This window comes from Pocillopora verrucosa, chromosome 3, assembly GCF_036669915.1.
Source record: "Pocillopora verrucosa isolate sample1 chromosome 3, ASM3666991v2, whole genome shotgun sequence".
NCBI classification, from domain to species: Eukaryota; Metazoa; Cnidaria; class Anthozoa; order Scleractinia; family Pocilloporidae; genus Pocillopora; species Pocillopora verrucosa.
The window spans coordinates 5516167-5528272 of record NC_089314.1 but is presented as its reverse complement, the minus strand read 5'-3'; the positions used below and the strand labels follow the sequence as shown (position 1 = coordinate 5528272).

The 12106-nt window shown below is 36.6% G+C and overlaps 2 protein-coding genes across 3 annotated transcripts; both read left to right on the top strand.

The window, feature by feature from the left end:
- Window positions 1-103: 103 nt before the first annotated feature.
- LOC131798559 (adenosine receptor A2b) lies at window positions 104-3779 on the top strand. 2 transcript variants are annotated; one of them, XM_059116229.2, is made up of 3 exons: window positions 104-156; window positions 226-303; window positions 2258-3779. In XM_059116229.2, exon 3 carries the CDS (start codon window positions 2281-2283, stop codon window positions 3184-3186), a length of 906 nt encoding a protein of 301 aa, XP_058972212.1. In that variant the 5' UTR covers window positions 104-156; window positions 226-303; window positions 2258-2280; the 3' UTR covers window positions 3187-3779. The 2 variants fall into 2 exon arrangements, with proteins under 2 accessions (XP_058972212.1, XP_058972203.1); XM_059116220.2 differs by having other exon boundaries at window positions 141-303.
- A 6104-nt stretch (window positions 3780-9883) lies between these two features.
- Window positions 9884-11938, top strand: LOC131798260 (adenosine receptor A3-like). Its single transcript, XM_059115925.2, has one exon. It carries the CDS (start codon window positions 9884-9886, stop codon window positions 10784-10786), a length of 903 nt encoding a protein of 300 aa, XP_058971908.1. The 3' UTR covers window positions 10787-11938.
- Window positions 11939-12106: the final 168 nt, after the last annotated feature.

Genomic DNA, 12106 nt, shown 5'->3' with positions numbered 1-12106 from the left:
CTTTCACGCTCTTCATAATAAGAATTTTATTTTTTTTCTTTACCCACAATCCCCCGCTGTTACGGTTAATAAAGAAATATTTAAGGAATACATTTGCCGCAGTCTTGCATAGTTCGTAAGACGTTACCGCGTGAGCCAAACAACAAAGCACAGATGGTAACAGCTGCTTTAGTAATATACATGTGAACTCCGCTTAACGGATTGATCGTTTCTGTTGCCTTTCAGATTGAAGCTCGATGTTAACCTGAAGAGTTCCTGTTAGGCTGGCAAAGCGAAGTTGTTTGCACCATCCATTTAAATACGGTCAGTATTTGACTTGCTCATTTACACTTCTTTCGAGAGAAAGTTGTGAGGCGAGAAACAAAATATCAGAATGCATTGTTCATCTCCTTTATTCCTGTTATCTAAGCTTTGACACGTTCGGTGAGGAAATCGTTAACGATGTATAAGAACAGCTCAAGACAATTGGAACAAGTGAACTACAGTTTTGAACGCCGGGCAAGACAGAAATAAGAATGAACTTATCGCCGCTTGTTCCGGCAAACTCAAAATAGACAGAACCAATTGATGTTTATGCAAAATGTGTTGAACACGTCGACAAAATAACTCATTTAATGTAATGAATACCACTAATCTGTATTTTACTGAAATTTGTTCACACTTGTGTTTTAGCTTGGTTTGGTCATGCTTACTTAGTTAGACATGAACCGTGAATTTTACATACAGCGAGAACTTATGTTAAAGCTAAATCGTTAAAAGATAAGCCCATTACTGAATCACTCGTATCAAACTCAAGATAAATGTGTCTGCAGATTTTAATGTTTTATACAAGTCTAGTAATTTCGAAGCTTATCTTGGTCCACAAATGGTTATGTTAAAACGAGAAGAACAAAATAAACTAAATGACGTTGTTTCAACTCGCCATTTGGCGATCTTTGCCTTATTACGAAAGCAATCAGTATCTGCTCAAATCTTCATTGTGCAAAATGTGAATTTCTATTTAAACATTAGCCCCCCAATATAAATTCCGTAGTTTTGCTTTCTATGGACATTTTTAATTGCTAAAACTTTCTTCGGGTAACCAATAAATTTAGCCACCTCATAAATCATGCATTGTTTATTTTTTTCATAAAACTTGACCGAGATTTACGGTGTTATTCACGCTGAAAATTTGCATAAATCTTTCTTCTGTTAAAAATCGATTAATTTTAAGGAGGAATATTACCGGAGCGAAAGGTTAAATTTGTGCTTTGTAATAGATGAAAGGCAGGAAAATTTATTTATGTGGGTCATGCAACATAAAAACGTAGGGCGAAACCTTGTTAGAAGCCGGTGAAAAGTGACAATACTTTATCAAACAATTCCGCATAAACTAGTGAACAACATATCATCCTATTGAAAAGAAAAACACACAGACTTCGTAGGTGAAAGCTGTCACAAGTGTTTGTCGCTACGTATACGACATATGAGTTTCATTAACTAACTTCTCCGGAGACTGCGTTTGAACGTCGTGTTTTTTTTTTCCATATTAAAGGAAACTTCTGATTCAGAATATTTACGTTTATATGACATTTAATTTGATATGCGTCAAACCAAATGAAGATTTAAAAGAAAATGTTTTTGCCATTTGTTTCAATATTAGAACAAGTGAGCAGTTCTCGGAAGCTTTTGTGGAGTGTCTCTGAAAATTTTAAAAAGATTTTTGTCTTGTTGACGCACTTGATGCAAGAGTGCAACTTGATCCTTCTGTGATCCTTCCTCAGGAGGTGTTACAAAATTTGATGCATTAAAATTGCACGAGACAGTAATTGTTAGAAAACGCTTCAGTAAACTGAATTTCGGTATCATTTTGCGTTATTTGGTGACAACTAAGCTTTGGCGATGCCTCAACTGTGAAAACAAGACCGATATAAGGTAGTAAAACAAATATTTATAGCCTGCCTTGAGCCTGAGCATACATTTACCCAAAGGTATCAGTCATACATGACATGTTTCACTCCCGTATCGTGAAATCTTAGACATCAAAATCGGATGCTGAAACGAACCTTGAAAATAAGGTTCTTTTATTACTACAAAACGAGGCCACCCCTTCAAACATAAAAATAAATGATAAAAAAGACCTTATTACCCAAACGAAATGCTTTTGAGGATGATAATATAGGTTGCCTAATGTAAAACCACAAAGTTGCCTATCACAATTGCTTGCTTGCGTAAGTAAAATATCAACTAAGATTAAATCTCACTCGTTACGTTTCAGGAAAACAATACTCTTATAGAGGAATGAATAATAACACTTCAGGGCCAGGTAATTCCACATCCACTGGGGAAGATAAGCAGGTCATCACCTGGTGTGTTGCATATGCACTCGTAACAGTCACTATCATAGTGAATAATGTGGCAGCCATATTGGCATTTACAAAGTCACGCCTTCTAAGGAAATTTGGAAACTATTTCCTTGTTAATCTGGCAGTGGCGGATTTGATGGTCGGGACAATTGCTTTGCCGTTGTATATACATTTAATCTACATATCACCGCCTAAAACATCATTATCAACCAAACCAGGGCCTTTTCAGATCGTACAAATTGCTTTTGATGTGTTTTCTGGAATGGCATCTGTCTTCATACTCACCGTTATTTCTTTTGAAAGGGTATGCGCCATATTTTGCCCTCTACGATATCGCAGCCTTTCAAAAGCAACCTATCTCATTGTATTAACAGAGGTATGGATTCTTGCGGGAGCTCTCACAGGAATATGGCTTTTGACTGTGTTTGACTTCATCCATCATAATATCTTTGCGTATAGTTTGGCTATTTTATCTTTCACATCGCTTACGTTGATGATAGCTTCTTACGTCGCTCTATGGCTGAAGATCAAAATCTGGAGCCGCAAAACTCAACAGCGAGCGACAGGAGAAAAAGAACGCAACTTAGCAATGGCCATCGCTATCATAACTGCAGTATTCTTGTTAACCTGGTCACCATTTCATATCATGAATATCTTGATAAACTTTAAAAAATCTCTCCTAGATGGGATTCCCTATGAAGCCATCTATTTTGCAAAGTTTTTACATTACAGCAACTCGATTGTTAATCCAGTGATTTACTGTTATAAAATCTCTGAATTCAGAAGAGCATTGAAGTCCTTGATTTCAAGAAAACAAAAGAAAAGAGAAACACGAGTTTGATTCAAGTTCAGTAAAAGTTGAAGAAATATTATAATAATAAGCCCTTGATTTTCAAGAAAACAAAAGAAAAGAGAGACAAGAGTTTGATTCAAGTTTAGTAAAAATTGTAGAAATATTATGTCTCACGAAGAGGAGGATAACGATACGATTCAACGCATATATTAATCGAAGGCAGTGTAATAACTAAGTTATTTACTCATGAACTTACATTTACTCATTTCCTAAATGTACATGCCATACGCACGTTCCTGATCTATACAATAAATCTAAAACAAAGGCCATTTTACTTTACCCGGCTTCAGAATTTATGCTTGTTTTTAGACTTGGCTTTTACAAGTTGTACCTGATTTGCCAATCCATCAAACTTTGCATGATAAGCTGAATGGCGTTTTAATTTGTTCTTATCCATGATTCGTAAGAGGACAGACGCAAAAATAACGTCACCATCAAAAACTCCGAAGCGCTAACGTTGGAAACGTCAGCTTTAGAAACTCTTACGGTGACCAAATTACATTACCAACACAACCGAATTAAAATTAAGTGGCGAGAACTTCACAGACTTACTTTACTGCGCCTCGTGCGCCATTTTTTGTTCTTACCAAATTCTGACGTCAACTGTCATCACTGAGCAGACGCTCGGCAACATGGAATTACAAAACAGACGCACAGCATCATGAAATCTATTTGTCACTCGTTAAAGTGCAAATAAACTTCTTATCAGTGCCGAAGTCAGGAATTGGTAAAATCTTCTCGAAACTCAGCCCGAAGAGATATCCTCTGGTTACTCCTTTTTCTCTTTCTTTTCATTTGGAGTTTTAAAGACAAATTCGCTCACACGCTTTCGCGGTATCGTTTAAACCATTTTAATGGTAATCTTAAGAGGATTATCTTAAGACTTTAAGGGGTTACAAATTATACTTTATGGGTGGCGGAGAGACCCAAGTTCTACTGACTCCGGATCCGTCTTAGATTAACTTACATCCTCAATATTTAAACTCCAAGCTTCAGAAATTCGGAATCCGAACTTTAAAAGCTTGTATTTCAATCAGTCTACTTTCCTCAGGTAAAAAAAGTTTAATTACTAATGTTGATGAAGGTAATTTGGTTTTATCAACTAGTACTGAGTTGATAATGTAAATTGGCCACGGTAAAGAGTTTCTTCAGCGGACGTTTCGAGCGATAGCTCTTTGTCAAGGTGAGGTGATGACGAATATTAAAACTTCAACTTTGGAGTTTCATCCCTTTGTCGAAGAAAAATTTGAAGGCAATTTCGCGTCAACGAGCGTGAAGGGGCTAATTCATATCACTTTAACGTTCCTTGCACTCTCTGTTGGTTGCCAAAGTAACTTAATATTGATTACACTGCAGAATTCAAGAACTCTTCTGTTTCATAGGCGCCAGATACAACAACGTTATGACATAAGAGAATGGATAGACCGATCATAGACAAACAATTCCGATTTCATAAACCTGAGAACAAAACATTTGATTCTCCGCTTTCAAGTGATGGAGGCATTCATGATTGGTTGAAAATCACTTTACTGTTAATTCATAAGGATCCAGCCAAGTTTGATATTCCACTTGCGAGCGCGTTGTTTCACCACCTACGTCAAAAAGGAGAAATATGTAGGTATGACAACAATAATTTGGTGATTTATTAAGTAAAATCTATCCCTTCTAATCATCTTTTTGTTCACACCTCATAATCAATCAGACCTGTTATTTCGAGGTGATAGGTTTACCAACAAAGACTTCCGCTCTAAAATTAATTTCCTTTAAGGTAATTGCTCAATCAGGAGTTATGAAAGCAATTTCTAATGAAAAATACACATTCGTATTTGAATAACGCTTGTGTTCAGACGTAAAATAACTCTAGTCGTCTGTTTGTGTAATCAAGTTGTCTCTAGAACATTGTCGATAATAACATCAACAATAATAGAAATAAAGTGATGCCCCAGAAATCCGTGCGAATCAGTCATATTGCACTCCTTCAGGATTAATCCATCTGATTGTTTATTAATTGTAGTAAAACATGTCCATGAAACACCTGTGACATCTAAACCCTCCGATTGATGAAGCACGATTTACCCTAAACTATGCTAATTAAAAGTCTCAGGGCGGCATTATTTGGGCACGATTATAAAGAACTTGTAAGAACAAATAAACAGATATAGAAATACAAACAAATAGCTGCAGATTAATTAGTAACTCGTACACCTTTAATTGGAAAAGCAAATGACACAGTTTGGTGAATCATTTTCTCGGCGAATTTGATCAAGGGGTTGACGGTTTTGCAACTTTTTTTCATCCAAGATACGAGACGCATAATTGACTGAGCCAAAGGATTATTTTTACCCTCGTATTCACAGCGGGGCGTTTATAATGACTATACCTACCCGTATAGTATAAAAATAGTCGTTGTTACCAGTTTGGGCGCTCAACCCAGAATGCTGCGTCTCAGCCGATAAGACTAACGCAAGGTATGTTCAGTCGGGAACACATTGTGAGTGAGAAAGTTAATCGAAAGGTAGTAGTAGTAGCCATTGCTTAAAACTAATACTCCGCAACACTGCTAGGTAAACAGTGTATTTTGATATTACACATCATACGCTTATGTAACCTATCTGGCTTCCGTTCGTTTGGAGGAAATTTGGTAAGAGAATCTTGATATTTGTTCATAACCTCTTTGTAATTCTTCCTAACCCGTTCCTTAACGATAACAAGCATAGTGGGCCAGTGCGATACTCTCAATTTCTCTATGATGAATAATTCGTTCATTCGAGACTGTATTTATTCCGAATTGCTTTTGTCTCCTTCACTAATTGGCCATTTTACGGATGTCGTATAAGTTCAACTCCTTGCAAACAACAAGAGTTCATTTATCCGTGCGTATTCAGTCGCACATGGCTAACTCAGAGAGAAGGATACCTGGATCTACTGACATTTGCATCTTCTCAGACTACGTAAAAAATTTAATTCTGATTTACAATGAGATAAACTCAGAGGTTACATGCTCTGAGCACTTCGATGCAAGAACGAATTTGTAAGGCCTTCCGGCGATAAGTGAAGGGCGAATTATTTTCTTTCCACCGGATACAAAATTGCTTTGCCTTCTTAAGTTCCTGAGAAGTGTTGAGCATATGTTTAGTTTCATTCGTGAGAACATCGTCATGTCAAAATGCTACCGTTTGAAGTGCGTGTTTATCGCTGCACTTTTCAAAATAGTCTAAATATTTAAGTTGATCAAATTATTCCATAATTCCACTAACGTTGGTCTAAATAGTCAAATTGTAATAACAAAGAGCAAGATGGATTAGAAGTCCTTTAACTCTAAAAGGAGTAAATAAACTTGATTTCCGGTGAAGAAAACAGAATGCATGCAATAGAATTTAGTCGTGTGTTGGTTAGGCCAATATGTAACTCCCAGGCAATTATCTGATACGAAAGCAGGCATCAGAAGAAAGTATGGAAAGTATAATAAGAGGTATTGCCGCTTAAAAACTTCAGTGGCCGTAAATTTTGCTTTAAATCAGTTGATTACTTTACCGTGACTAGATCTTGGGAAATGTTACCCCCTGCGGTTGTTTCCTTGAAGGGTATCAATGCTGACCGCGAAAAAGAAATTTAACGTTTTGAATTTAAAACACCAATGTAATTTTAACAAATACATATAAATAGCTCTCAACATAGAAAAATTCTGACTCCTGTTGCCATTCGTTAATCCGTTTTGAAATGAAGGAAACAGTTGTTATATTTAGTGCTTAAATGCGAATGAATAAATTCCACTCTCAAGTTGTCAAAACAGATTTAAAATAACGACAGTACTGAATCGGCCAGACTTAAGGCTAAGAAAGAATTATAAAAATTGTTTACACCGAACCATTTCCTAGTTGATGTCAAATCTTGCAACGGAATGGTTCGGTTAGAAACCGGTTTATTTCTTGTGATGGACTTGATATCTCGCATAGACAATGTCGCCCGGCCTGCATAGCGTAATGTTATGTGTTAAATGATAAAATTACAATTATAGTTAATCTACAATATCGTAAGGGTTTCCTTGTTGGAAAAAAGGAATGGAAATATTTTATTATTTTAAGTCATTTAATGCAAATTATAATCAAAGTGCTCTGTGAGCAAACTCGTGAATTAACATATGATTTTTTGGATTATGTTTAATGTTACCTGGTTTAGGGAATTTTGTGGTTGATTGTCACATCAAGAGTACGAGCAGTAGTTCAGTGTTCGCTAATGTAGCAAAGAAACAAAGTAACGTTGGGATAAGAAGGCATTACAATTGAAATGATCATGCTATTACATTTGACAAGGGTGAATGATGTCATATGTTTTAAACGTATATCATTTTTGTTTCTGGTTCAAAAGAAAAGGTTGGAAGTAAATGTGGGTGAAAAGTGAAATTTACTGTCTATTATTGTAAATATTAGAAAATCAAGGCAATACTGTCTTAATGAAAACATTAACGATTCCCTCTTTATCAAATGAGACAAACGGGAAGTTTTGAGTGACATAACTAAGCCAAGACTGCCACCGTCATTTTGGATCTCCGCCTGGGCAGATTTTAGTCACGTGCTAGGCACCTTATAATCAAGAACAAGATAGAATTTCATTTCAGGCCTATTTATCAATTTTGTGGTGTATAACTTTCGCATTTTAGTACGTTATATTTATTTTGAATCTTCAAAGTGTCTTGAAACTTTAAAAAAATTTTTCTTTAAAAATTCGCTGAAAATCGGTAGCTAAAATTGTTTGTTTAGGTGTTATTTGATTTTCGTGTAACTTGTACTTTCGTCAGTCGCGGCATCTTCTGTTGCTTCACAAAGGAAAAACACACGATACGAAACGTGATGATCGATTTTGTCCTCAATCTCACGCCATAACAGAAAAAGCTTTTGAACATCTGTAAACTCAGAGCGCTTCGCAGTAAGGGATATTTTCAATGAATCTTCGGATTGTTTTCGAGTTCAAGGATTGTAAATTACAATTTTATGAAAAACGAAGGTTGTTCTGTTATTTCAGTGTGAACCCTTGCATGCCTGCCAGTCGCTGGCGCCGCTTGTTGAAACTAAAACGAAAAAAAAAACTATTTTAAGATTATCATTGGCTTCTTTTTCAGCCCACCACTATTCTTAGCAACAAAGGTCGCCATTTCATTTGTTTATTGCTCGCCAAAAACTATCAAATGCACTCAAAATCCTAAAATCGAAAAAAAGTTTACAGGAATCGACCAATCGAGCGAGCGAGCGAGCGAGTGCCATTCTCCACATCATATCTACGACTCGCTCTTGCGCATGCGCGCAATTCACGAGTTAAAAAAGGGCAGGTTGATTACTTCGTACTCCTTCTTGGTAGTCTTATCTCAAAGGTTGAGTTTGGTCACGTTCTTCTTGTGAGTTTGGCCACGTTCTCCCAGTGAGTTTAATCACGTTTTCCTCGTTGTGATCGTGAGGTTGATATGGAACTCGTGATAAGCCATGTTCTTAATTAAGTTAATTTGTTAGTCCAGGAAGAGTAAATCTCCCTAGTAATAGGTCGCGTTCGACACCTTCTTGTTCCCAGAGGTAATGTAAGGTGTAAACAGGTGATACCCCTCATGTTTCGCGACCAAAAGCAATTTGGGGGCGGTACTTGTGAGCGTTTTTCTTCTTTAACTCTTGTGACCAGGATGTTGTTATGTAACAATCTTTAAAGGTGATTTCCTCTTAAGATACCCTTTCAGGTATAAATAATACTCGGAACCAAGGTTATTTGTAATTTTTATATTATCGATCTCGTTTCTGTTCTGGCCGATCTCAACCGTAAAGATATGAAAATTAAGGTAGAAATTGATTTTGTAACTGCGTGAACAACTCGAAGGTGCATACTCAGTACGTGGGAACTGTAGTACGTAGTTAAGCGTGATTCGCTAGTTGAGATGGTACGATGACGACACAAGAAGATTGACGGCTTAGAAACGTCATCCGTAGTGTCACCTTTAGATGCGGAGACTTATTTATGTTAAGAAATATGTTAAGAAACCACTGTAATCAAGCCTTAAAATTCAGTATCTTGAGCTTATGTTATGGAAGCGACGGTGAACTCTGAATTAAAAGAATCTTTTGATCACTTTCGAAGAAAACTTCCATCTTTCGGATGGCATTCTTGAGCCTGAAGGCAACTTTGATCTTGATCTTTGAGAATGTTTCGATGGCGTTGATGCCAGTTTGATTCATTCAAGTCAGAGCACGTTTATATGAAATCAAATCTTAGCTATGCCTCACCAATGTTTATACCATTCGATAAACCATATTATCTGCAAGATGCATACCCCACTATCTCTATTGACCCCCCCTTTAAAAGAATATCGAAGGCAACTTAAAGAGAGTTTAGAGTTCTATAAAAAACGCTAATGTACGAGTAATTATACATATATATATATATTCTTTCAGTCATCCCAAGTTTGATCAAACGCTATTCGACCGTGTTAATACTTCGACAACGAGTCATCTTTGCTGGGGATTTCGTGTAACCCAACGTGACACACTTCTTGTTTGTCACCTAACTCATCAATATGTTCATCTTTAAACGATTAATGCCTGCCCCTGAATTACTGAAATCATTTTATCATGTTTTTTCCTTTCAGCAAAATCTCCCTGGTTTAGCCACATACTAACATGAACTATTCATCAACAGTGGAACTGCCATGAACAATTCAACAACCGAGAACTCTCTTCCCACAAAACATCTTCGAGTCATTGCATGGTGTATATCATACGGAATCGTAGCAGTACTCATTACCATTGGCAACAGCCTTACCATTGCAATTTTTTCAAACAAGAAATTTCCAAGGAAATTCGGCGGCTACTTTTTGATGAATTTGGCTGTCGCTGATCTAATGGTGGGTTCTTCTGCTATGCCAATGTACATCTATATTGTGTACGCTCTCAGTTATTCGTCAATCGACAGAAGTCTTTTGCTCTTCCAAGAGGCTTATGTGGTTGTAGACGTCTTTACTGGTCTTGCTTCTGTGTTCACACTGGCTTGTATCGCACTCGAGAGACTCTATGCCGTACTTTACCCAATGACATACCGCTGGAAAAAAACCAAGACAGGTTATTACAAGGCTATAACCATGGTATGGGTTACATCAGGAATAGCGTCTGTTGTTTACATTTTAAGCTCTCGAAATCTTCTTTTCATTCTGCCTAGAGCAACTTTCATCTATTATTTAACAATTTTGTCTGTTCTGTCTGTTTTTGTCATTTCTGCTGCCTACGTGACCGTTTCCGTTCGTGTTCATCTATGGAACAAGGCTAAAATGGATATGTGTGTTTCCAAGCAGGAAAAACGCTTAGCAACCGCGTTGTACATAGTTACGGTTGTTTTCGTTTTAAGTTGGACTCCTTTTCATGCCATGAACATTATTGCGAACTTTACAAGCACAGCTTTGGAGAGAATACCTGTAGACCTTGTTTTCTCTGCAAAGCTGCTTCACTATGGTAATTCACTAGCAAATCCTGCCATTTATTCTCTGAAAATACCCGAGTTCAGAGTAGTAGTGAGGCGCATGTTTTGTAAAAACTGGGTCAGAGAGACTCGAGTTTGATTGATTGTATTGATTTGATAGTGGTTGACTTTACACATAAAGGAAACGGAGCAATAATTAGTTGGGGCCAATATCTGAAGTGCCAATGAAGAAATTAACAGCTTCCTTACAATTAAAGTACCAGTGGGTATGGTGACACCTGTCGACGCCTGACTCATGAAAATAGAGAAAAAGATTGAATATTTAGTGGAGTGCCGCACGCACGAAAGAGTCACTAAAAAGAAAAAAAACTTATTTAAAAACAGTTTAAAAAGAATGTCAGTTTAAAACACCTCAGTCATACGGCATGAGATGAGTCTTTTCGTCTAAAGATGAGGTAACACATTTTGAAGGACCAAGCAAACGAAAGTAAAGCTTAACTTCTATTCAGTAAGCTTTAATTTTTTATGAAAGTCACGTTGCAATTCTTGTTTCATGCATTATACAATCCCTATGGGATTGGGAAAACCTGAAATGAACGTTTCGTGCTTCCTACTGAACTTTATTGAAACAAACAGTAAGAAAATAAAGATATAAATTGCGTGCTTTTGTTACCAAAGCTGCTCGTCATCTCACAATGATAATTTTTCTTTTCAAAGGAATCAATTTATATTACGAATTGTCATTGCGTTGTGCGTTTGAAAAAACCTTTATCAATCGGTATCAGTTATAACGTTTTTAACTAAGACGTTATTCTTTGTGGGAGTATAATCGAGGCTATTGAAATTCAGGTAATTTGGTGTTAACGACTGAGTTGAAAACGTAAATTGGCCACCTGAAAGAGTTAAAAATTGAAATTCAATCCGGTTGATTATCTTTCATTTGGAAAAAGCTTTAGTAAAACGCTTCGTTCATAATCAATAAAGTAGCGGAACACATAATTTGGGAGTGCCAGAAAAGCAGTGACCCACATTTCGATAACCTGAACGGAAGTCATCATCATTGACTTCCGCCAAGGTTAGTTGCTAACGACAACTGTCGATTAGATCGCACGATCAACTGTTACCGCGGGATGAAATAATTAAATTTTGGGTGTTAAATAAGATTGATGTTCTTTTTTTTTACATCTATTTTCTTTCTGGTAGCTGGTTCACCTATTTTTTGGAATTTTTTTTTGGAGCAAGCTTCAATTTTTGACAGACACCTCCAAGTGTGTGAGAGCAAATAGCCGCAGCTCGATATAATTAAATTAACTGAACCTTTGGATGATATGGAATCAACGGTTATTCAAACAAATAAAACGCTTTACGCTCAATGTCATCTATCAGTTGTTAATAATCAGTGTCTAAAAATGTAGATCCTTTGGTCAGAAATATCTGCGCGGTATTATTAAATGTTCGA